This window comes from Miniopterus natalensis, chromosome 10 (assembly GCF_054644295.1).
Source record: "Miniopterus natalensis isolate mMinNat1 chromosome 10, mMinNat1.hap1, whole genome shotgun sequence".
Lineage (NCBI taxonomy): Eukaryota > Metazoa > Chordata > Mammalia > Chiroptera > Miniopteridae > Miniopterus > Miniopterus natalensis.
Genome location: NC_142090.1, coordinates 2438795 through 2463678, shown reverse-complemented (window position 1 = coordinate 2463678; position 24884 = coordinate 2438795). Strand labels below are relative to the sequence as shown.

The following is a 24884-nucleotide window of genomic DNA, read 5'->3' as shown; positions in this document are numbered from 1 at the left end:
GCCCCGGCGGAGCTCAGCGGGCCAGGGCAACTCCTGAGGCGCCAAGGCTGGGGTTCGATCCCCGGGGGGCACATGCAAGAATGAACCAATGAACGCATAAATAAGTGGAACAAATCAATATTTTCTCTCTCTCAAATTGACAGATTTTAAAAGAAGAAAACGGAACTACTGAAACATGCAACAACATGGATGGACCGCAAAATGGGTTTTCCCACCAGCCGTCTAACACTTGGTCGTTAGCTAATGAACCTTGGGTAAGTACCAGTTATTGGCAAAAAAAAAGACCATTTATCTCCTGCTCTTGATATGTGACCTCAAATGTCAAACCTGCTTGCCTGCTGGCACTTCCTGGCCTAACCCATACACTGACGACACTGGACAGGTAACTGGGGTTCCTTCTGGTTCTGGGGTTGAACGACTTGAAAGTGGAAGCTGGGCGAGTCCCCCTTCTCGATGAAAAAGAAAGAATATGCTAAATCGGGTTGGGCTCCTGCTCTGATCCTGAAACAGGACAGACAGGGTACCGACGCCCTACGTACCATCTTCCTGCTTATGGCCAAAGTTATTTTTCTAACCAAGGGACAGTGGTAGTCTGTCTAAAATTTCCACTGGCTCCCTATCGCCTGCAGTAAAAATTCGAAATTCCCAACTTACTTTCCCTTCCTCATTTTCTCAGATACAGGACAGCAATTTCTCCTCCGCATGCATGGGCACTTCCCCCAGTTCACTGAGGTATAACCGACAAGTAAAACTGTGAGGTAAAGTGCCCATCATGTCCGGCCGGGCGCGGCTCAGCGTCGGCCTAGGATCCAAGAGATCGCGGTTCGATTCCCGGTCAGGGCACAGGCCCGGGTTGGGGGCTCCATCCCCAGTCGGGGGCGTGCAGGAGGCGGCCGATCAATGACTCTCATCATTGATGTTTCCATCTCTCTCTCTCCCTCTCCCTTCCTCTCTCTGAAATCAAAAAAGATATATTTTTTAAAAAAAAATAAAGTGTCCATCGTGATGACCTGAAACAGACACATTGTGAAAGGGTTCCTCCCAGCTAGTTAATTAAAACATCCATCACATCACGTATTTATCTTCTTTTCTGGTGAGAAAAGTTAAGTTCCAGTCTCTTAGCAAATTTCAATCACACAACAGTGTTATCAACCCCAATAACCGTGTTACACATTAGATCCTCAGGCCTTTTCCCTCGTAGAGCTGAAAGCTGGACTGGAGTTCCTTAAAAAGCAAAGCGCAGACGCAGACACGCCTGGGTTCGAATCCTGACTCAATCACTTACCAACTAAGGGGTCCTCCTGAAACGTGGCCCCTTCCCCTGTAGAGCTGGACTCATGACTCTACTGCGCGTGACTGTTAAATATCAAATGAAATAACTGCGTGCACTAGAAGCGCCTCGCCCGTGATGGCCACGCACTAGTTCCTCACTCACCCTTTCAGTCAAGTTTACTGAATTCTTCAAGACTCTACTCCCATGTTTGCTCTTTTCAACCCCCGCCCTAAGCTCTTCCTCCCTAAGCATCCTCAGTCCTCTGCAGTATCTCCCCTTGTAGGATGTCCGTTTGCATCCTGGTTTGCACCGTATCAGTAAAAACTGAGGAGAGGATTGTGTCTTATTTTGGTTTCTCCAGGGCATAGATGGTCAGCAACCTCTTCTTGGGAGATCCGTAGAGAAAAGGCAAAGTGGCTCTGACTGAGAGTAAAACACATGCTTTATGAAAACTTACTTTGGAAAAAAAACAGATTTGAGGTGACCTATCATCATCCCACTAACAGGTCACTGTCATTTCAGTGTCCGATTCCTTCCCTCCTTTCACGTGAGTGGGGGAGAGGAAGAGAGCCTCCCACGGCCCGAGGCCTCCGCCCCCTGTACCATTCCGGCCTCCGCAGGATGCTCTGTACGTTTGACGGCATTAAACACAGTCCCCAATCACGATGTTGCTGTACAACAGGCAGCCAGATGGTTATATTCAGTGACAGGTAACCGAACATATTCCAAAGTCATAGGATTATTTGGACTAAAATAAATGTTACCCTGTAGGACGTTCATCGGTGCTCTTCCTCAAATACTTCCAGTCCCCCCCCCCCCCCCCCAAACGCGGCAGGATTTCACTCCCCTGCCTCCCTCAAGGGAGGTGCTTCCGCCGGCTTTCAAGGGCCAATGACCTGAACACCCGCTGGACGTGGGCCACACCTGGAGGGTCTTTATGGGCGGGAGCACGCCTACCCTGCTGTCTTCTCCCTCCCCTGGCGACCGGGAAGGACAGAGGGACGTCTCCCTCGGCCCAGACAGGCCCGTGATAAACATGTAGGCCAAGCAAGAAACACCTTGGCTGAGCCACTAAGAACTGAGGCTGGCTGTTGCCTCAGCACATTCAAGATATTCTGACCTACACACGAGGAGCTGAGCCCGGCGGGCGCGGCTCAGCTGGCTGGGCTCTGTCCAGCCCACCAAGAGGTTGCCGGTTCGAGTCCCGGTCAGGGCACATGCCCAGGCTGCGGGCTCGAGCCCCAGTAGGGGGTGTGCAGGAGGCAGCCGATCGATGTTTCTCTCCTCCATGTTTCTATCTCGCTCCCTCTCCCTTCCTCTCTAAAAATCAATAAAAACATATGGGGGGGAGGAAAAAGAGTTCAGTATCTCTCTACATCACTGTCATCTCCAGGTTGGAGAATGTTCTGCACTAGGTTGGGACTCAGGATTATTAGCAAACTGTTAAAATATGGAGTAAATTTTAGGATATTTTTTAAAAGGGGGGAAAAAAAAGGTTAGTCCAAAGGTTAGCAGAATAATCACACATTTTGAATGAAGAGATTTTAAAAACTGAAGTAACTGTACACAATAAAAGGCTACGGTTGTACACGGGGTAGTCCGTAAATGACAGCCTACTATTACTCCCGTATTTACCCCAAAAATAAACGCCTCTACTACTTCCTTACCCTGCTGAGGCCAAAAACCAGGGGCTCTGGGTTCGGCCGAGCACCGCACAGTCCTCCCACTGAAGCGGGGCTGCCCTCATGAAGTCCACCTGGATCTCCAGGGTTCCACATCCTGCATCTCACCAGGCCGTGGACAGAAACCAGTGGCTCAGCGTGGGGTAGACGCTGGCTGTTCTGCACTGTCCACTCCCACCGAGTGACAACACGCTGACCCTAGTCCAGGCAGCAATGGGCTCGGCTAAGGGACCACATTCCCGGCCTCCTTTGCAGCCACGTGTGGTCACGTGAGTCCGTTCCAGCCAATTACACACACGCTGAAGCATACGGTACTCCTCAGAAGGGGGTTTTAGGAGGCGTGTGCCCTTGACCTACTCTTTTCTGGGATGTCGACGCAGCGACCAGGGCTCTAGTAGCCACCGTGGAACCTCGCAGCCAAGGCCGCACCCTGGAAATACCTGACCGGTGAGAGAGAATGAGCCAGGTCCCTGCCAACGCCACAGGGCCGAGGCCCCAAATGAGCCCCGGCGCCTACCCTCCAGACTTTGATGGGGAGAAATAAACGCTCCTATTCAAGTCACAACGATTTTGAGATTTTCCTATCATGTAAAAAGGAACCCAACCGAGGCCCAGAGCTAGAACACAGGTGTTCGGACATAGTCTGTGGTCCTCCAAAGACGCAGGGGCGCGCAAAAGCAGGCTTACGCTGTGATACAATAACTAATAAATAACAGGACAAGAATAAACTCTGTTTTGCGAGTACTCACACCTATAAGCCTACTTTTGCCCACCCCTGTATGAGATCTCTGTTTAAGTCAAAAAAAAGTAAAATCAGCCCTGGCCGGTGTGGCTCAGTGGTTAGAGCATCGGCCCGCGGACTGAAGGGTCCCAGGTTCGATTCCAGCCAAGGGCATGTACCTCGGTTGCGGGCTCGATCCGCAGCCCCAGGGGGTCAGGGCATGTGCGGGAGGCAACCAATTGATGTGTGTGTCTCACATCGATATGTCTCTCTGTCTCTCTGTCACTTCTACTCTCTCTGAAAAGCAACAGAAAAAATATCCTCGGGCAAGAATTGAAAAAAAAAAAAAAAAAAGTAAAATCATACTTTCTTGAAGGCTGACATTCGTAATTGTTTTATCTTCCCATTACATGTTACCTAATTATAGTCTAATCCACACTGTAACTACATTAATTTTTTTAAATTTTTATACATGTTGATTCTAGAGAGAGAGAAACATCAACTTGCCGTTCCACTACTGATGCACCATGGCTGACTCTTGCATGTGCCCTGGCCGGGGATGTAACCCCAGCCTCGGCGTATGGAGATGACGCTCTAACCAACTGAGCCACCCAGCCAGGGCTGTGACGACGACACTTTAAAATACCATTTAAATTCCCCAATAATGAAAAGTCATCTTTGTTTCCAAATGCCTCCGGGAAAGGAGCAGCGGAGGGCAGAGGAGGCATCACTGAACTATCTCAGTAAAACGAGCTGGAAGACAATGATTCTGATCACTCACACCTCAAACATGTTTCTGTTCTTCGAGTCCCCTCATTCAGAAAACCATCTGCTCCCACTCTATATGCTGTGTAACAGGCCACCACAAAAACTAACAGACGAAAACAAGACGGCTTTTACTGATTCATAATTTTGCAATCTGGGCCCAGCTCAGCTGGCCAGTTCCTCCGCTGGTCTTACTAGCGGTCACCTGACTTGGGGCTGAACTCCGCTGGGACGCGGGGACAGCTGGGCTGGGGCACCCTGTCTCCCTGCAGTCTCAGAAGCCCTCCCTCTCCACACAGTCCCTCCAGCAGGGTCTGACCAAGCTCCTTACATGAGGACTCAGGGCTCCACGCCTGGAAAAGAAGAAGTTCCGGGCCTTCTTAAAACTCAGGCCCCGCCCGGCAGGCGTGGCTCAGTGGCTGATCACAGACCTATGATCTAGGAGATCCCAGTCAGGCCACATGCCCGGCTGCAGGCTCGATCCCCACTAAGGGGTGTGCAGGAGGCAGCTGATCCATGACTCTCATCATTCATGTTTCTCTCTCTCTCTCCCTTCCTCTCTCTGAAATTAATAAAGACATTTTAAAACAAAAAAACACACAAAAAACGTAGGCCCCAAACTAGTAGTGTCATTTTTGTGGCATTCTACTGGTTAAAGTGAGTCACAGAGCTGGCCAAGATACAGGGGGAGCCCTGGCCTGTGTGGCTCAGTGGTTGGAGTGTTGGCCCACATACCAAAGGGTCACAGGTTCGATTCCCAGCCACAGTCAGGTGTCTGTCTCTCTCTCTCTGTCTCCCTCCCTTCCACTCTGTTTTAAAAAAATCAATGAAAAAAATATCCTGGAGTGAGGACTGTACAATAGCATGAGTCCAGTAGGCTTGGTTCACTGGGAGTCCCCAACATAACAGACAGTCTTCTCCCCATCTATCTGTGTACAGGTCAACATCTTAATGCAGGACTTCTCACATGCCGCAATCTCTCTAGGGCTCAGCTACCTGTAAAATATGGGGTAGACCAAATGTTCTCAGGACTTTCAAGTTTTAAATTCTGTAACTCTATGAGTACATTCTTACTTTATGTGCAACTGGGTGCTTACTCCAAACACATGGTATATATATGTCATTAGGATCCCCAAAGACCAGAAAATTGGGAAGGCGGTTTTTTTAATTGTTTTTTGTTTTTGCTAGGGTCTACTAAAAGATGGAATTAAGAACAAAACACACAGACTTCACTAGGACCATCAACTATGTTGCTTCTGATGTAAACGGATTACACTGAAGTATAAAGATTAAAAGTGACCCAAGCATGAAAGACATAAAAAAAAAAATCATTTTAAAACCACCTAAGAGCCTGGCTGGCATGGCTCAGTGGTTGAGTGTTAACCCATGAACCAGGAGATCACGGTTCAATTCCCAGTCAGGGCACATGCCCGGGGTTGCAGGCTCGATCCCCAGCAGGGGGCATGCAGGAGGCAGCTGATCAATGCCTCTCAACAATTATGTTTCTCTCTTTCTCTCTTCCTCTCTCTGAAATCAATATTTTTTAAAAATTAAAATAAAATAGAACCACCTAACAAGAAGTCTCATTTATTAACAAGTCTAGGTAATGAAAATTTTTCTGAAATGATTTTGTAACAATACTGCCACATATATAGCTTCCAGAGAATTGCTCTGGTTGTTTTCATGTGTTACTCACAATAAAAATAAAAAAAAATCCTATAGAGATTTCTGCTGACCTAGCTTTTTCAATCTTTTTCTCTTTATTAAGGACAGCTGTACAGAGAGGAAATCTTTATTGTCTCCCCCCCCCCCAATAACTACTACATTAGTTTATGCCATGACATTTTTAGAGCTTGGTATCTCACCATGTGTCTGTCACTGGCAAGTTCTATTACGTCGGGCAAACACTTGATTGATGACTGATGACAGTGGCAAAAACAGTAATAGCAAATGTCTGCTGCCATGAGCATCTTTGCACATATACTTGTACCTGCCCATTTATACTGGGAATATATTCTGATTTCCTTTGTCATGTTTACGGACCTTCTGGGTGATTTCTCCCCCATCTCCTAAGGGTAAGTATTTTAATCCTTTTACTATTTTTCTACACACTCTCCATATTCTCAGTGATTTTTGGTAAATCTCATCTCTAATCGCCTATCCTAATCTAGCTCCTAAACTCCAGTTCTACATCCCAGACATTTCTTTCCTCTAGACATCTGTCAGGAACTTCAAAATCGGGCCTCGTTCCCTCCGCACTACCAGCAGCAGACCCTCTGCCCCGAGGCCGGCCCAGTGACTGCCAACAGCCCATCCTCTGGGCCTGCAGGTAAGTCCTCTCCTCCTATTATCACCAGGGCGGCTTTCCTAATAGCCATCAATCAAATCGCCAAGTATCCCAGTACCTGCGTTCCACAAAATAATGAATACAAAGTAGCTTAATGACATTCCAGTCCTCGGGAAGACTGCAAACATCTGCTTTTAAAACATTAAGTTACAAAATACAATAACCCGGGCATGATGCACTGAAGACCTGCAGCCCACTCACAGGCCACAGATTAAACCCAGCCTGCGCCGTGCAGTCCCAAACAGTGCTGTGGATCTTAATTAATTGAAAACACTTAAAAACCAAGAGATTTCACTTAAAAAAAAACAAAAAACTAAGCTTCCGGCCTCTGTTGAAAACCAGAGTATCTGGAAACGAGGTCTCTGGGTCTCACGTGGCAACCATCACCCAGAATGGTCTATCGCTTGCACCTAATTGAGGTCTATGGGCTCCTAGGACTCTCCAGGCCGCTTTCACTCACCATTTCCCCCCAATCAAAGGCCTAAGTGTCAGCTGTCATTCAGGATCTTACAAGCCGCAGGCAACTCGCAACTAGTTTAAATTACCTACCTGGTCCTTGTAAACAGTTTATGACCCTAGGCCTATAAAGCCCAAACTCATTAGAGTGGCATTCAAGGACCATCACAGCTTGGCCCCAAACCCCATACTAAGCCTCTTGCTGTAGTCACACCCCAAGAAAACACCTTTAACACTTCTCTCCGTTCACACCGCTAACCGCCCCCCACCCCCAACACTCTCACTTTCTTCTCACTCTATTGGCTAAATCCTATTGATTCCTCAAGGTCTAATTCAAGCACTGCTCCCTCCAAATCTCTGCAGACCCCTCTTGGCCCCAGTGAACCTTCCTCCAGGCTGACTGTCCATCCCAGCACGTTACTTGCATGCTCTGTGAGTAACATGGCAAGTGAAAGATCTGAAAAGTTACAGGAGTATTTCCCAGACTTCTGAAACAACTTCAGCACCTGTGCATCGCACCTAGTTACCGCAAAAATTAACAGCAAAAGCGAAGTCAAGCAATTTCCCTATCTTTTACAGGAGGCTTTTTCTAGACAAAGTACAAAAAGGGCTGTGTCATTCCTGTTTCTCTGCTGTTCTGAAGTCCTTCAAATTCTGCAGAGAGAGTGGCACTTCCAATGACTAATGCGAGATCGGTCTATGCTAACCACAAGCGTAGGTTTAGGTGCGGCCCTCACAGGAAAAAAAAAAAGAAAGAGAGAGACATCATCCCTACTTTACTCAATAACTTCTGCCAAGAAGTTCTGAACATAGCCACTTTAGCACAGACACGATAAGGAAAATTTTTAAAGAGAGAAGGAAGGGATTAATACGTTTGTTGAAATTTTAAAAAATTAAAATGGGCCAAAACAATAAAGAAAAAAAGGGACACCCCCCCACACCCACACAGTGACTGGGAAGTTTATTCCATACCCAATGTTCGGTCCAAATATCTCATAGATTAAAAACTATCAAATCCTCCTGTCAAGGGAACCCACACGTCCCCAAGAGCAAAAGTGCAGAGAGAGAGCATCCAAGGTTGCCTACAACTAAAAACTGGCTGTTTTCCGCTTGGAAGGGCAATGAGGCTCCACGGGAGCCCCTCAGGCGTCACAGTAAGTGGCTTAAGAACATAGGGTTGGACCAGTGCTATCTGCCCAGAGGAAATCTGACTGTGGCCAGGGGAGTAAGGCGCAGTTGCGCAAAAAGGTAGGGGAAAGGCAAAGGGTGGAGCAGTGTGCCTTGTCACTGTGCACACGGCCTACGAATCTGGCCAGGTGGGATTAACGCAGATAATGGGGAAAATGTAGTAAATTGCTATTTGGGGGAAATAAATGTGTGAGGCTTTTAAATTTACGTGGCAATGCGTGTTTATCAAGTTTACATATTAATAACAACCAACATACTTACTAAAAATTCTATACCTGGCTAAAGACATCATACTCTCCAAGACCAGGGACTCCATGAATGAAACAGAGAAACAGGGGTCGGGTTCGACAGCTACTGCCCAACAGGTAAGGCAGGCCGCTGTGCCTGGACCAGCTTTTCGAATAAATTAAAACATTTCGGTGCCCAGTAAGTGCCAGAGATCAATAATTACCAAAAATTTCCATTTATCTAACTTAATTATTTTTTTAAATATTATTCTATTTCATGCTTCTTTTTTTAATTCCGAGAATATGTTTTTATTGATTTTTAGAGAGAGACCCAACTGGGGATCGAACCCAAAACTCAGGTATGTGCCCTGACCAGGAATTGAACCTGCAACCTTTTGGTGTATGGGTTGACGCTCCAATCAACTGAGCCACCAGGCCAGGGCTATCTAACTTACTTTAAAATAAAAAAATTACTACCATAAAAAAGAATCACAAAGTTACACTATCCCAAAAAGCATGAGTAATGATCATGACACTGCTAAACTATAAGCTGTTGTTTCATGAAACTCCATATATTATAGTGCAAAAGGATTTTTTTTTTTAATCACTTATTTCAAGTTCACAGCTACGGAAATGAGAAATGCTGTTGGGGGGGGCCTTACATCACCTGCAGCACAGCCATATTTTGCTGATCCCCTGTATGACATCACTAGTTGTGCCTAATTCTTCTACAGCAAGAATGCTCAAGGTGCTTTCTAATAAGAGTAACTGACCTCTTGAGGTGCAGGCTATAAAGACTTTATACAAAAAGGGTCGAGGATGGTGCCTCACCAGTCCTCTCCCCACCACTGCTGCTCCTGGGCCACCCCAAGACCCACCGCATCTCTAATATCAACTTTGTTGACTTTGTAAGAAAAATAGTGGAATGTCTTCTTGGCTTCCCTTATATATTCTAAGGAAGGAAAAATGAAAAGAAAAGCTTCAGAAAGAGTTTCCTTAACATTAACAGAGAAGACGACCTCTAGAATGTGCCGACTCCCTGTGGCACCAACAGGAAGACCTGTGCCTCTGACCAAGACCATGAACTACTCCAAATAACCAAATAATTAGACAGCCCTTACCATGAAGAACTTTTAGACAAATGTAAATTTCACTGTCCCACCTGACTTTTGTACTACAGGAAACTACTATTTATATACCTACTGTTCAAATTCTGCCTCTAAGGTCAGTAGCTGCAGTTCAAAATTCTTGATTTTAGGTAGTAAACATAATTTTAAAGTAATAATAGTTCATGTAAAAACCAGTAACTATATATATATTGCCTTTTTTTTAATTTGATAAAACATAAAATTTATCTAATATTAAATAAACCTAAGGTAAGATCTGCCCCCCCAAATTATCTAATATTATAAAATAAGAAGATATTTAATGTTTACCTAATTATTAAAAATTCAAACTCAAAGGAAGTGTCATTAGCAGCACACGGGTTACCTTTTTCTAACCCAAACACAAATACACAGATCCATTGTTTAAAAAAATGTGTCATAATGCATCCATCTTCTCTAACAGAAAACAACCCACTTAGTGACCATCTAAATAACACTGACAATTTAAAAACCTTTATCTCCACCCCACTTCACAAAGAATATTAATTTTCATTTCTTACATAACTAATTTGCAAATACTTTTAACATTTACAAACCCAATTTACATTTGCTACATATCAGTTTCACTTTCAGGGTCTCCAATACCCAGCTAAGTAGAGGGCCTGTTCTGCAGCATGTCCATGTCCTGAGGCTGTGTGGAACTACCCAACTGGAAGCCCTTCTCTTTGCTTTCACTTCACTGACTGGTTTCCATTTACATGTTTCTAAAACTATTGGAGGTTCCATCCTCTTCAAGACACCTAAATTTTAAAAAATTCACTAAAAAGTGTGGAACCATCAAAGTTACCACTAGACTTAATTTCCCGTAAGGAATGCTGTACCAGTTTTCAAATCTAAGAAAAAACTCTCGTAAGACTTAGAATTGTTCTAAATACTTTCCAAAGTGTTGATGTTTTTATACTGTTAGATGGGTGTATTCTGTAAAAATTAAAATAATAATAATACCAGTGAGCTCATTTCAATCTCAGGGGAAGTGTGTGTGCCCGCACACACTTGCCATGTGTATGGGAGAGGGGCTTGACAATGGATAGGTGTACTCTTCCTAGAGTAAAGAATTTAAAAACAAATCTAAAACATATAATAACCCCAAATTAACGTTCAGAAAGAGGCCAAGAAGTGATCTGCAAATTGCGAAAATGGGAAGCAATCGAATTAAAACCCTAACACGGCTTGATATGTGTTGCTAAAAAAGAATACAAAAAAGGGCAAAGAAGTTTAAAGTTGCTCAAAACTCCACCTCCCTTCCCCCAATTTTAATTAATACAGGAATAATAATGGGAGTTTACACCAGACATTACATCACAATAAAAAATGGCATACCAAACCCTAACTTTGTATCACAAAGAAGCTAATGCAATTATATATACATCCTGTACTCGTTTCCCTGACGATTTGTCATAGCTCGGCGAAGAGCTGGCAATAAAATATGGAGGCAAGTTGAAGGCCCTGAATCGGCTTCATAGTCAAAGGATAGCAAAGGGGGAAAAAGCAACCACCAAAAAAAAAGCAGTCCAGTGGAGAGCTTCCTGGGGTTCCCGCAGGCCGCTCAGCTCTGCCCCACTTAACGCCACTATTGTGACTATGTATCCAGCAAACGCAACAACATTACTAAATGAATTCGCCCAACAACAAAAACAAGGGTATCCAGAAAGGTGCAGCTTCCCTCCGTCCCGTGCACCCTTCCACTACCGACAGCTGCGTAGACGATCGTACGGTGACATGAGTGAGCGACACACGCCATTCTACAACTTCGGAAGACAGGCACAGACCTTGCATGGCACCGTCAAGGGCCACAAGGGCTGAGCGACGCACTGGCACCAAACCGGGCGTCTTAATTTCCAGGCAAACTGGCCGTGCAGCCGGTTCGGTAAAAAGCCAACGCTAGCCACGGAGGAAAGCCGAGGCACACGCAGCTGGTGCGTGTTGCTCAAAAGCCGCCGAGGGCTGTCTGTCCCCGGCCCGGGAACTTCCATGGAAGTTGGGCAGCGCTTCCCCGGCGTCCCGGCAGCAAACGTGCTCGGCACCGCCGGCCTGCGTTTCCCAAACTTCCTGCGCTCGCTCGGCCTCCAGCCGCCCGGCCGCCAGGGAGCCGCGCGCTTGGGTGCTGGGCAGTGTGGGTCCGGGTGGGGGAGGGGAGGGAGAAGTCAAACGACTTCCTAAGACATCGAGAGAGGAGGAAAGCGCAGGGTGGGGGGCCACAAAAGTTAAAGGGTGACAAAGGAAAGCGGCACCCGTCGCGCCCGTCCTCGCCGCCGCCCCCTCCCCCGCCGGCACGGAGACCACCTGGCCGCGGCGTTTGACAGCTCGGCCGGCGGCCCGGGGCGCGCCGCTTTGTAGTTGACAATAAACTCGCCCGGGCCCCGCCAGGTGTGCCGCCGTGTTTGTTTTTTAAAAGACCCGGCGGGGCCAGGCGGCGACCGCGACACGGGTCGCCCCGGAGAGAGGCACCCGGCGGGCGCGGCGCGAGGGCCCAACTAAAAAGTAAAGTGTGGCGGCGGCGGCGCGAGGCGGCGGAGCCCGGCGGGGCGGGCTGTGCGGGGCGCCCGCGGGAGGCCCGGGCGCGGCGAGGGGCGCGGGGCGCGGGGCAGGGGCGCGGGGCAGGGCGGCGGGCGGGCGCCGGGCCGGGGACGCGCGGCGGGCGGCCCCACCCCCACCCCGCGGGGGCGGCGGGCGCGGGGGCGGCGGGCCGGGCGCGCGGTGACAGCTCCGGCCCGGCGCCGCGGCTGGCTCCCGGCCTGGCCGCCTCACACTCAACTTACTTCTTTCTGGCTCTCTGGAAAGGGGAAGCGCCATCTTTGCGAGGCCGGCCCCGAGGTCTTTTGTCTGCGGCTGCGGGGCTCGGGGCCGGGGCTCCGGGCTCCTCGGGGGGTGGTGGCGGCGGCTGCGGCTGCTCCGCGCTCTTGTCCTCCTCCGACGACATCCTAGTCACCAGGAAAGACACATGGATCCCGGTCCTCCTCCTGGGGGGCTCCTCCCGCCGCCGCCGCCGCGGCCGCCGCCGCCGCTGCTGCTCGGGTTCCTCCTCCCCGGCTCAGCCTCTCGCATTTCCCGCAGCTCCGGGAGCGGCAGCAGCAGGTACCGGCAGAGGCGGCAACATGGAGCGAGCAGGACACGCACTCACACACATAGGCGCGGGCGCGCGCACCTCGGCGCGCAGGGGCCGGGCGGGGGGCGGCGGGCGGGGCGGGCGGCGCGAGGGAGGGGCCGCGGGCGGGGAGGTGCGGGCGGCGGGCGGGGCGCGGGCGGGGGCCGGGTGCGGGCGCGGCGGGGAAACTGAGGGGTGAGGGGCGCCGGCCCGGGTCTCCGCCCGCGCCCCTCCCCCAGGCCGCCCGCCGCGGGGAGGAGCCAGGGGCCGGGCGGGGAGCGGGGAGCGGCGCGCGGGCGGGCGGGCGCGCGGGCGGGCGGGCGGGAGGGGGTCGCGCCCCGCGGCTGCCCCTCCCCCGCGCGGCCGCGTCGGGCGGGGCGGCGGCGGCGAAGTTTTGACAGCTGCTCCAGTTGTTGTTGTGGGTTCCGGGCTGCGCGAGCGCCGGCCCCTCAGCGCCCGCCCCCCGGGCCCGGGAGGAGGAAGTTTTGCGGGCGGGCGTGTACCACACACCGACACACACGCACACACACGCACGACCGCGGCCGGCGCGCGAGGGCCGCCGGGCGCCCCGCACCACAGACCTCTCCGACTGGCCGCGTCTCGCCCGCGCGCGCGGCCGCCGCGACGCCCCCGCCCCCCGCTCCCCTCCCCCACCCCGGCCCCGCCGCCCCCCGCGCGCCGCTGCCACTCACGGCCGGCTCCGCGCATGCGCGCCCGCGGACGCGCCGCCCGGCTGACCTCACCGCCCCTCCCCCGCCCCCTCCCCGCGCCGACGCCGGGCTCCGGCTCCAGCTCCGGCTCCGGCTCCGGCTCCGGCTCCGGCTCGGGAGAGCGCCAAGCTGCGGAGGCGGGAGTCCGGGATCCGAGCCCGGGCGCGCGGCGCCCGCGGGGGGCGGGGAGGCCGCGGCCGCGCGCCCCGAGCCGGACAGCCTGCGCCGCCGGGGCCGGGGGCCGCCGCGCCGAGCGCCCGCGGGGGCAAAGCGCTGCGCCGGTGCCGCTCGGCCGGCACTTCGGGTGTCACAGCGTCATCTTTACAGATGACCCAGGAAGGGCCGAGGCGGCTGCGCACGGAGCGCCGGGGCAGGTCGGGGACCCAACGCGGGCGGCGGGGTGAACCCCCAGCGGCCCAGCGGCCGGTCCCCACGCGAATTGTGTGTCGGGCCGGACAGACGGAAAAGACCAAGTCCTCCCAAGCCGCCTGCGGTCATCAGTAAACGCGGCAAAGAAAAATGGGGCTGGCATCAGAAATCTTAAACAAGGGACTTTCTCAGGGAGGACGGCCGCAAACGTGGGGTTCTGGTCTGGGTTCCCCGTCCGAGCAGGGAGGCGCCTCAACAATGTGCTTTCGGTCCACGGCTGGTTAATACGCGGCAGTGAAACCTCACCGACTTGCATGGGGGGCGGGGGTAAATGTTAAGACCTGTCAACCATCTGCAAAAGAATTGGGATTAACTGTCATTTCATAAGCATAGGCTCCAGGCTGGACACGCTGGGGACCTGTGAGTTTCGTCTTCAGGACACAGTTCTGGGATAGAGTAAAATTGTATGCTGGCTTTACCCTCCCCTCCCCACACGAGCCAGATGTAAGCTTTAGATTGTTTCCCATTGGAGCAAAATACACAGTTTGATTTTCAGGGTCTATTCTGACGAAAAGCATCATTTTTTGAAATGGCTGAAATGAGGACTCTAATTAAAGATAGTCATTTGAATTCCTTCAGGGTTCAATCCCTACTGGCTTTTTCAAGCGCAGGGAGAAACTGGCTGGGCAAATGCAAAATATAAATTAAAAGCGTGCATAGAAATACAACATATCCGTGACGAATGATGAATGTACAAAGTGGCATATTTAAAGTTGATTATCACACCCTTTTTCATATTTTCTACACATAACACTTTAAAGTACACTTTCAAAAGTTGGATTATGGATCCCAATGTTTATCTGGGATTGATGCTGAAATTAGAGTAGCCAATTCCAACTGTGCACAAAATTGTGGACCTGGATAATTCAGTTGACTTCAGCACTTGGGGGAATTTGTGTGGCAGGGTGTGCAAACTGCAAGTCACTCCTGCTGGAGAGAAGTTTTAAAAGGAAACATCGAGGGCTCTGGCCAGGTGCTCAGGTGGTTACAGTGTTGTCCGGTAGGCCAGGGTTGCGGGTTCAATCCCCGGTCAGCGCACATGCACATGAACCAACCAACATACCTGGAACAACAAATTCTCTCTCCCTCTTTCTCAAATCAATACTTTTTTTAAAAAGTCTATTTCGAGACCTTTAAAAAAAATGAGTAAATACAAGGAAACAAGTAGGGACTAAGGACAGAAAGATAAAGTAGAGGTTTCTGCAGTGATGTTCCTGGAAAGATAAAAGATGGTGATGGTAAGCCCAGCCTTCAATCTCCATTCCTTTGGCTACTGTGAGCAGACAAGCAGTTGGGACTTGTTTCAAAAGGACAGTAGGCTCGTCCGCATGAAGTCATCACAGGCAGAGCAGATAAAATAGGACTTGGGACGCAGAGGAAGTGTTCAAGAAACACAAGTTTTACAAAGGGCTTTCCATCTCCATTATCCAAATTGCACAGCTCTGAGGCCACTATGGTAGCAAAAATCCAGCAGGCAGGTAGCTGAGGTGCCTCCAAATTATAAAATTACAAAGGCTTCGGCATCTGGGAAGACCAGGGGGGAAAAAAAGAATGTAAACTTTCTATCCAATACACTTGTTACATAGGCATTTTTTCAACATGGTAGATATGCACCAGAGTGCAACCATCGGGTGGGATTACGGGCAACTTTCACTTTCTATATTACATCTCTCTATAATAATACAGTCTTTCAAAGCACATGTAGGATAATCAGATATATATTAAATATTTAAAATGTGGGCAGGGTGAGGGTTCTTATGTGCAACAAAGAAACAACCACCTCTCATGAAACTGCAAGCAAATGAGAGTCTCAGAGTCTAGCAAACAAGTGACAGTGAATTAAAATTCATAGTAGAGTACCCATTCCTACTCATTGAAGGGCTGTAATGTCATTGGCATAGTCTTTATTCAGAGTGTGTCTTTACCTGTTTTAGTGAATGTAAAATATATATTCTATATTTTTAAAAAGCATATAATATATATTATATATTATATATAATATATATTATATTTTTTAAAAGTATAGAATATATATTATATACTTTTTATATACATTATATATATATATATATAATCCTCACCAGAGGATATGTTTGTTTTTTTTGTTTTCTTTTTAGAGACGGGAAGGGAGAGAGAGAGAGAAAGAGGCATTGATAGGAGAGAGAAACATTGATCAGTTGTCTCCTGTACGTGCCCCCACCAGGGATCCAACCCAAACCCAAAACCTAGGTATGTGCCCTGATGGGGGGCCGAGCCAGCAACCTCTGGGTGCACAGGATGGCACTGCAACCAACCCAGCCACACCTGCCAGGGCGTGAATGTAAAAATATTGATGAGACTCTCCCACAGATTCTGTCAACTGGTGTCCCTCTCTTTGGCTTTGCCTTAAAGTCTTAAATTCCTCAGGGTTTTTTAGGGAACAAACTTTTACAGTTGAGGAAGGACCACTGGAAGCTTAAATTCTAGATTGTAAAATTTTGGGTTCATATTTTTACTATCAGTTACACTTTAAAAAACAGGCTATCATTGTTTTCCCCTTTATTTTTCAGTAGAAAAATGATGTTTCAAAAATCATTTCAATCACTTAAAATTCATTCTTATTTAGTCCACGGTACATTTTTAGCTTCTAAAATTCGTATTGCTTTGCAGACGTTATTTCAGTAAGGCAGGCCATGTACCTGTGTGACAGAAGAATTAAGGGGAGAAACTGAGAAGACACAGCCAGAACAATCAACTTCAAACATAATTTGTGGCCCTGGCTGGTGTGGCTCAGCTGGTTGGTGTGCGCCGAAAGGCTGTGGGTTCGATTCCCGGTTGGGGCGAGTATGGGATGGGAGGCATCGATGGATGTTTCTCTCTCACACTGATGTTTCCCTCTTTCTCTCCCCCTTCCCTTCCCTGGAAGCAATGAAACAACAACAATAATAATAATAATTTGAGAATAAGAGGATGAGGCATGAGTGAGTAGGCCTCCTGTGCACGGTTTAGCTAGATAAGAATCTTGCCCTCCGGGGGCGAACACTAAGCTTGGCACTACTTAACAAGACAAATACAAAAGGGGCAAGCAGGTAACTGAAAAATAAACATGGAAAACAGGCAAACAGAAAGATTAAATATCGATATCCATTGTGCCCATGACCATAACTTTAAAAGACATGAAGCTGGGGGGGTTGGGGGGAAGGGCAGGGGTGGGACAAGTTGGCAGACAGTCTCTAGTCCCAAGAGGGTGGCCTAGAAAACATCCTGCCAGCAAGTACCATAAACTCCTAGAAATGGGCTCCTTCTCTCTCCCTCCCTCTCTCTCTCTCCCCCTCTCTCTCCCCTCCTCTCCCCCTCTCTCCCTCTCTCTCCCTCTCTCTCCCCCCTCTCTCCCTCTCTCTCCCCCTCTTTCTCCCTCTCTCTCTCTCCCTCTCTCCCCGTCTCTCCCTCTCTCTCTCCCTCTCTCTCTCTCCCTCTCTCTCCTTCTCCCTCTCTCTCTCTCACACACACATACACACACACACACTTTCTTAGGCTCCTCTCCTTTATTGATACACAAGACTACCGGACAGATTCCCAGGGCTGCCGCACCAAACGACCACAAACTGGGCGGCTGTAAACAACAGAAGTTTGTCCTTTCCCAGTTCTGGTGGCCAAAAGTCCAAAATCCGGGTGTGGCCCGGCCGGCTGCCCCGGAGGCTCTGGGGAAAACCTGTTCCACGCCTCTCCCCTGGCTTCCGGCGGCTGCCCGCAGGCTCGGCACTCTTGGCTCGCAGGTGCATCGCCCCAATCTCTGCCTCCGTGGCCACGTGGCCACCATGTGTGTGCGTCTGTGTCCTCACATGGTGCTCTCTGTGTGTCCTCTGTCTTGTAAGGATGACGGTCATGTTGATTCGGGTCCACCCTGCTCCAGTATAACCTAGTCTTAATTAATTATACCTGCAACAATCCTGTTTATAAATAAGGTCACATTCTCAGGTCCCAGGAAGGACAGAACCACCAAATGGCCTGCATGGATACCTACCCATTTTAGCAAATTGCTAACAGTGTATACTGCTAGGAATTTAAAAAATATATATCGTTACTGATTTCAGAGAGAGGAAGGGAGAGGGAGGGAGAAACATCAATGATGAGAGTCATTGATCGGCTGCCTCCCGCAGGCCCCCACTGGGGATGGAGCCCGCAGCCCGGGCCTGTGCCCTGACCGGGAATCGAACCGTGACCTCCTGGATCCTAGGTCGGTGCTGACCCGGCAAAATTTTTTTTTTAATCCTCACCTGAGGATGTTGTTTCCTGTTGCTTTTCAGAGTGTGGAAGGGAGAGAGAGAGACAGAGAAACATCATCACCTGGTTGCTTCCCACACAAGCCCCGACCGGGGCTGGGGATGGAGCCTGCAGCCCAGGTACATGCCCTTGGCCGGGATCAAACCCGGAGCCCTCTGGTCTGTGGGCCGAAGCTCTAACCGCTGAGCCAAACCAGCTAAGGCCTGTTAGAGGGGTTTACAGGATGCATTAACTGCATGCAAACTCTTCTTGGCACAACAAAAATTGTATTTACATTTCTTTTACATCTAATCGATCAATATGCAGGAAAAATAAAACCAAAGTGAGTTTAACAATGACCGTGTCCACACAGGAAAAAGTAAAATCAGGATTTAGTGGTTCCTTGGCTAGTTTGATCTGTGTAAAGATAGGTCCCCCAAAAAATTGGTCCAGAATGTAGTTTGGGGCCTGTTTTATGACACTGACTGTCTTTAAGGGTCAGAGACATTGGTCAGATGGTCACGCTCCCTTGTGTACTCAACCAGGTGAGGATTTCGCAACAGACAATGACATACATGTACAATGGAAAGGGAACCCCCAGGTCCCTCAAACACCCTCCGGGTTGAAACCTGCATTCCTTGGCATGGCTCTCGGGAGCCCCTGCCACCGTCCAGTCACCTTCCAGCCTCTTCCCTTCCTCCTCGCCACGAGCTCCAGCCTTCAGGACTACTTTTGGTGGACAACATACTTGACCAGCTTGTCCCAATCCCTTCTTTATTTTTTTTTTTCCTTTGGCTCTCACTTCATAGTCTTCACTACAATCCCAGACCACTGCTCTCCCAACGGCGATGGTTATATGTCCCTCCGGTGCTTTACCCCATCCCGGCTCCCCTGGCCTGTAATGAGTTGCGATTAGCTGTCTGTATCCCACCCTAAGAGACAGCCGCAGGCGCCTGCCTGAGTCACCTTTTATACCTGTTATTCAGCAACAGCTCAATAAATGCTTGTGGAATAAGTGAAATAAATGGAAAAACATGGGTTAAGAAAAAGAGCCAAGACAAGCCTTTATAGGAGTGCTTACTTTTTAAAAAGAAACTGTATCTTTATAAACCGCATATACATACCTACTTTGCTACATTTTATGTTGGTTGTTACAATGTATACTTCTATAAAGAAACAGGCAAGTTTTTGCCACCTATAATCAACATTTCTCATGTACACTCTTTCCTTCCCGGGGTTACTGGCTTTCGGAAACCTGGGTGGAGAGGATCGTGCAGTTTCTCACGGAGTCTCCAAAATCAACAGAGGTCAAAAGAGTTGTCCACAATCTTCAGACAACATAACACCCGCGTAGAAACCTTTTTCTCAGCCACAATAAATGCGGAGAGGGAAATGACTCCAGGGCAGCACACAATATGCATCACACAACCCACTTCTGTAAAACTGTCAGCCCACAACTCCCTGTGTGTGTGTACAAAGTCATCATGTTCATCAAAATGGAAACGGATTATCTCTGGGCCGGGATTCCAAATGGCATAAACTTCCTTCTCCTTATTTTTTAAATTATTTTGGTCAACTACACTTGACATTCAATATTATTTTATATTAGTTTCGGGTATACAGCATTGGGATGAGACACACAATTTAGGAAGTGATCCCGATAAGTCTGGTACGTACCTGGCACCACCCAGTTATCACAGTATGAGGGACTATATTCCCTGGGCTGCACTTTATATCCCCATTTACTTTCTTTGTATTTTTCTTTTTAACTTTTATAACAAACAACTATCATTTTTATAAAAGCAATCAAGTCGTTTTTAAGGAATAAGCGTTTTTTTCCTCCAAAACTACCTCCTCTTTAGCCTTAATTAAATTTCACTTTCACTGTTTTTTCTTCCTTTTTCTTTCTCGTTACTATCTCATCTGTGGAAATATTAAAACAGTATCTGCCATGCTATCATGACTCCTGTAACCATCAGGTTTCAGAGTTCTAGTTTCCCCCCTTAGGAACATCTGCCATTAAACAAGTAAAAAGGTTTTTCCAAATGAAAATGAATGGTATTGCTCTGTCTTTCCCCTAATCCTGTTTTGTTGTTGTTGTTAATCCCCACCCGAGGATATTTTTTCCATTGGTTTTTAGAGAGAGTGGGAGGGAGGGGGAGAAAAAGAAACATCGATGTGTCATCAACCGGTTGCCTCAAGAACGTGCCCCCACTGGGACTGGGATTGAACCTGCAACCCAGGTATGTGCCCTTGACCTGGAATGGAACCAGAGACCCTTCAGGGCTCGGCCCCCACTGCTCTAACCACTGAGCAGCACTGGCCAGGGCCGTCTTTCCTCTAATCTTAATAGATATATTCGGCCCTGGCCAGGTAGCTCAGTTGGTTGGAGAATCATCCCCATACGCCAAGGTTGCAGGTTTGATCCCCGGTCAGGGCACATACAAGGATCAACCAATGAATTTATAAATAAGTGGAACAGCAAACAGATGTTTCTCTAGATAGACAGACAGATAGATAGGTGATAGATAAATAATAAAAATATATTCCTCTCCCCCAGCTGGTGCCAGCTGGTGCCCTGCCTAACACCCATGGGAAGTTGTGTGTGTTTGGGAGAAATCTCTCTCCCCGCTAGCCTCTATATCCCTGTCATCTGTGTTCCTCATTACAGTGCACTTGTGGGTGCTCAGTAAATATTTTAAAATGAAAAAGAAGCCATCATTACTCCAATGGGCTCTGTGTGAGTGAGGAAAGGAGGGAGCCAGGGAGGGGGAACGAGAGGAAGAAACTTACCTTCTGAGGGTGGAGGGTGCGGGTAGAGGGCCCCAACTGCACTCCCTTTGCTTTCTACCTTCCTGACCTCTGGGAGGCTGGTCCCTTTCGCTCCTCTGCGTCCGGATCTATTTGTCCGTAGGCTGCGGGCATCTTCCCCTCCCTGTCCCTCACCTTGACCTGCCTTTGCTGGCTCAGTGCCGTCATCGTCACTGGGAGGAGTTGTCGCCTCTGTGTAGCCCCACACACCTGCAACCTGCAAGACAGACCAACAGCACACCTGAAGGACCCGAGCAGCACGGGGGAGGAGGTGGGGAAGGAGCAAAGGCAGGCGGGAATTTGAAGTGGGTGCGTATTGCCATCTGGTTCTTGTCTTATCAGTGAGACTCTGGGGCGCAGTGCTCGGCTGTCCCTCATCTGCTGGACGGCCGGGCCTGACGTCTGCCCTCCTCTCGGGCAGGCCCTCCCAGACTGGAACCATTCCTCTGTGACCTCATTCTCTGCCCCGGGTTCCACGTGCCGCTCTGTGAGGTCATCAACATAAGACCCCTTTCAGCTGCCAAGCCCAGGAGCCCCAAGAGCCAGGTTCCCTGAGAGATCCGTCTGGGGGTGATTTTAGGACACCCCCTCCCCTCAGCGGGTCACCCCTGCACTGAGCCTGGGGGCGGATGTCCTCAAACACGGGGTGATGGGCCCTTTTGTCCACTGACCCCTTGAGTAAATTCAAAGGTCTAGAGCGGCCCTTAATCCCGAGTGGGTCCCCCTCCCCCAGGCATGGATAGCTGCACCCCTTCGGCGCAGGAGCTGCCCCAGAGGCTGTGGCCGGGCCCCAAGGGTGGGGCAGCCAAAGAGCACCTTCTGGGCAGCCTGGCCGCGGCGCACGCCCTCGCCAGGGTCATCCGAACGTGCTATGGCCCCCACGGCCTCCAGAAGTTCCTGGTGACCACCAAAGGCGAGACCGTGGTCACGGGGTACGCCACGGCCATCCTCGGGGTGCTGGAGCTGGAGCACCCGGCCGCCCGGCTCCTGCGGGACACGGCGCTCGGCCAGGGCGAGCACAGCGGCGACGGGGTGGCCTTCGTGGTGCTGCTGGCCGCGGCCCTGCTGGCCCAGGCCGAGCGCCTGCTGCGGGCCGGCCTGCCGCGCGCCCAGCTCCGCGAGGCCTACAGCGCGGCCGCGGCGGAGACCCTGGCCCTGCTGCCTTCGCTGGCCGTCCGCTCGCTGGGGCCTCTGGAGGACCCGTTCTGCGCCCTCCATTCGGTGATGAACACCCACACGCCGTCCCACGCGGACTTCCTGGCCAAGCTGGTGGCCCACGCGTGCTGGGCGGCCAAGGAGCTGGACGGCACCTTCCACCCGGAGCGCGTGGGCGTGTGCGCGCTGCTGGGCGCGCAGCTGGAGAACTCGTGCCTGCTCCCGGGGCTGGCCGTGCCCGCCGCGCCCTGCGGCCAGGTGACCGCCGTGCTCACCGGCGCCAGGGTGGCCCTGTTTGCTTGCTGCTTCGGCCTCGCCAGTCCCAAGGCGCCCGCGACCGTCCGTCTCGCTAGCTCCACGGACGTCCTGCGCTTCGGGAAGGGACAAGATAGACTGATAGAAAACCAAGTGGCCCAGCTGGCCAACATGAACGTTAACGTGGCCGTGGTGTGGGGGGAAATCGAGGAGAAGACCCTCGCCCAGGCCAACAAGCTGGGCATCATGGTGGTGCAGGTGAAGTCGCTGCGGGAGCTGGTTTACCTGGGGGAGGTGCTGGGCACGCCTCTGATGCCGTATCTGGTTCCGCCCCTGGAGCCAGGGAGGTGCCACCGGGTGTACCAGCAGGAGCTGGGGGAAGGGCTGGCCATGGTGTTTGAATGGGAATGTCCCGGCACCCCGGCCCTCACCCTGGTCCTCAGGGGCGCCACGAAGGCGGTGCTCCGGGGCGCCGAGCAGGCCGTCTACCACGGCATCGACGCCTTTTTCCAGCTGTGCCAGGACCCCAGGCTGCTTCCCGGGGCCGGGGCCACGGAGATGGCCCTGGCGAAGATGCTCTCAGATAAAGGCACCGCCTTGGAAGCGCCCAGGGGCCCGCGCTCCTGGCGTTCGCCGAGGCGCTGCGCTCCCTCCCCGAGACCCTGGCGGCCAACACGGGCTTGGCGGTGCCCGAGGCGATGGCCCAGATGACCACGGCCCACCAGGGCGGCCACTTCCTGGCAGGCGTGGGGGCCGAGGGGATAATCAACGCGGCCCAGGAGGAGGTGTGGGACATCCTGGGGGCCAAGGCCCAGGGCCTGCGCGCCGCGGCCGACGTGGTCCTGCAGCTCGCCACTGTGGATGAGATCCTGGTGGCCAAGGGCGCTGTCCCGCACACGCAGGACTTGAGCCCGGACCCCAGGGAGGCAAAGGGATGCCCATCGCCTGAGAGGAAAGCCAAATAGCAACGTCCTCAAAATGCGGGGGCTGCCGAGGAGGGGCACGGTCACCCCGGAAATGACTGACTGCCTTACCTAATCCCTCCGTGTGTGGGGCAGAGTCCATTTCTTTAGTTAAAAAAATAACATAAAAGTCCTTTTCATTGATTTACTTCCTTTCAGATTCTTGGCTTTTTTTATTTCCCATTTCTCTCCATCAGATCCTGTTCCTTTACCCCAATCAACAGCAAGGTTCAATTCTACTGGAGATTTTTGGATTAAGCTCCTGGGGATGAAAACCGAGCGCAGGGATTTCTTCTCTGCTATTTGGCCGTAGGACGTTCTCATGTAACTGAATTTCTGTCTAGATGTCACTTTGGCAACCAGAGAACATCAGTCCCAGCTCACAGGAGTGGCCGCGCATTCCTGTTGTATTTGGGGAAAGAAAGGAGTATTTAAGGCAAGAAGGAAGAGCGTGAGGAGGAGGGAGGGAAGGGAGGAAACTCAGCCGGCACAGATAAGAAAAGATAACACAGGGGCACAAATAAGAAAAAAAAACAGGGGCCACCCCGCCGGTGTGGCTCAGCGGTTGAGAGTCAACCTATGACCCAGGAGGTCAAGGTTCGATTCCTGGGATGCGGCTGGATCCCCAGCAGGGGGCGTGCAGGAGGCAGCCGATCAATGACTCTCATCATTGATGTTTCTCTCTCTCTCTCCCTCCCTCTCCCTTCCTCTCTCTGAAATCAATAAAGATACACATTCAAAAACAAACGGTTAGACGTGGGCTAAGGTGGCTGTGCAGGGGAGGGGAGCTGGGAGCACCCAGCCCCAGGCTATCTGGGTGGGACTGTGAGTCCGACTGGACACACCCCTGGGCATTAGAGAGGGTGTCCGAGCAGAGCTGGACACACTACCCTCGACTTTTCCACTGTAGCCATCCAAGTGACTGTGTCTGGGAAAAGAGCAGAATCCAGTGGCAGGACCTAGGAGACGAGAGGCTGCAATCTCTCAGAATCATAAAAATCAAGACGCTTTGAGCATTCGGAGAGAGAACCAGGCTCGAGAACCAGAGATCTCATAGGGGGTCTATTAGCTGCCACCCAGCAAAACAAATTTGCAAAGATTCTCTTGAAACTGGCAAGAAGTGAAGTCCTGGAGCACTGTTAGTGACCGGGGACGGCAAACGGAAATGTGGAGAACCACGCTCGTTACTAGTTTAAGGTATAAAACACCCCTGGTGTGTGGGTCCTTGCTGTGCCTTCATCATATTTTAGTGAATCAAATGTCTCTCCTGCCCTTAAGTTCTCTATTCTCACAGCCTCAGTTCCATAATAGTGAAAATGGCAGGAATAGTTAACTTTCTAAAGCAGTACAAAAGAACTTCATATAAATGTTATTTAACCATCAAAACGTATTTATGAGAAAGAAGTCAGG

The 24884-nt window shown here is 50.6% G+C and overlaps 2 protein-coding genes across 2 annotated transcripts in view; one reads left to right on the top strand and one right to left on the bottom strand.

Annotated features, from left to right (window-relative positions):
- The window catches only part of KMT2C (lysine methyltransferase 2C), a 179842-nt gene extending 167031 nt beyond the window's left edge, over positions 1–12811 (bottom strand). Inside the window, exon 1 of the mRNA XM_087821306.1 lies at positions 12585–12811. Coding sequence (XP_087677432.1) covers positions 12585–12745 — 161 coding nt within the window. The 5' untranslated portion in view covers positions 12746–12811. The remainder of the gene's footprint in view (positions 1–12584) is intronic.
- Positions 12812–21837: 9026 nt separating this feature from the next.
- CCT8L2 (chaperonin containing TCP1 subunit 8 like 2) lies at positions 21838–23477 on the top strand. The gene is given in 2 exon segments (XM_087821305.1): positions 21838–23119; positions 23122–23477. Coding segments are annotated over 2 exon segments (1638 nt in total).
- Positions 23478–24884: the final 1407 nt, after the last annotated feature.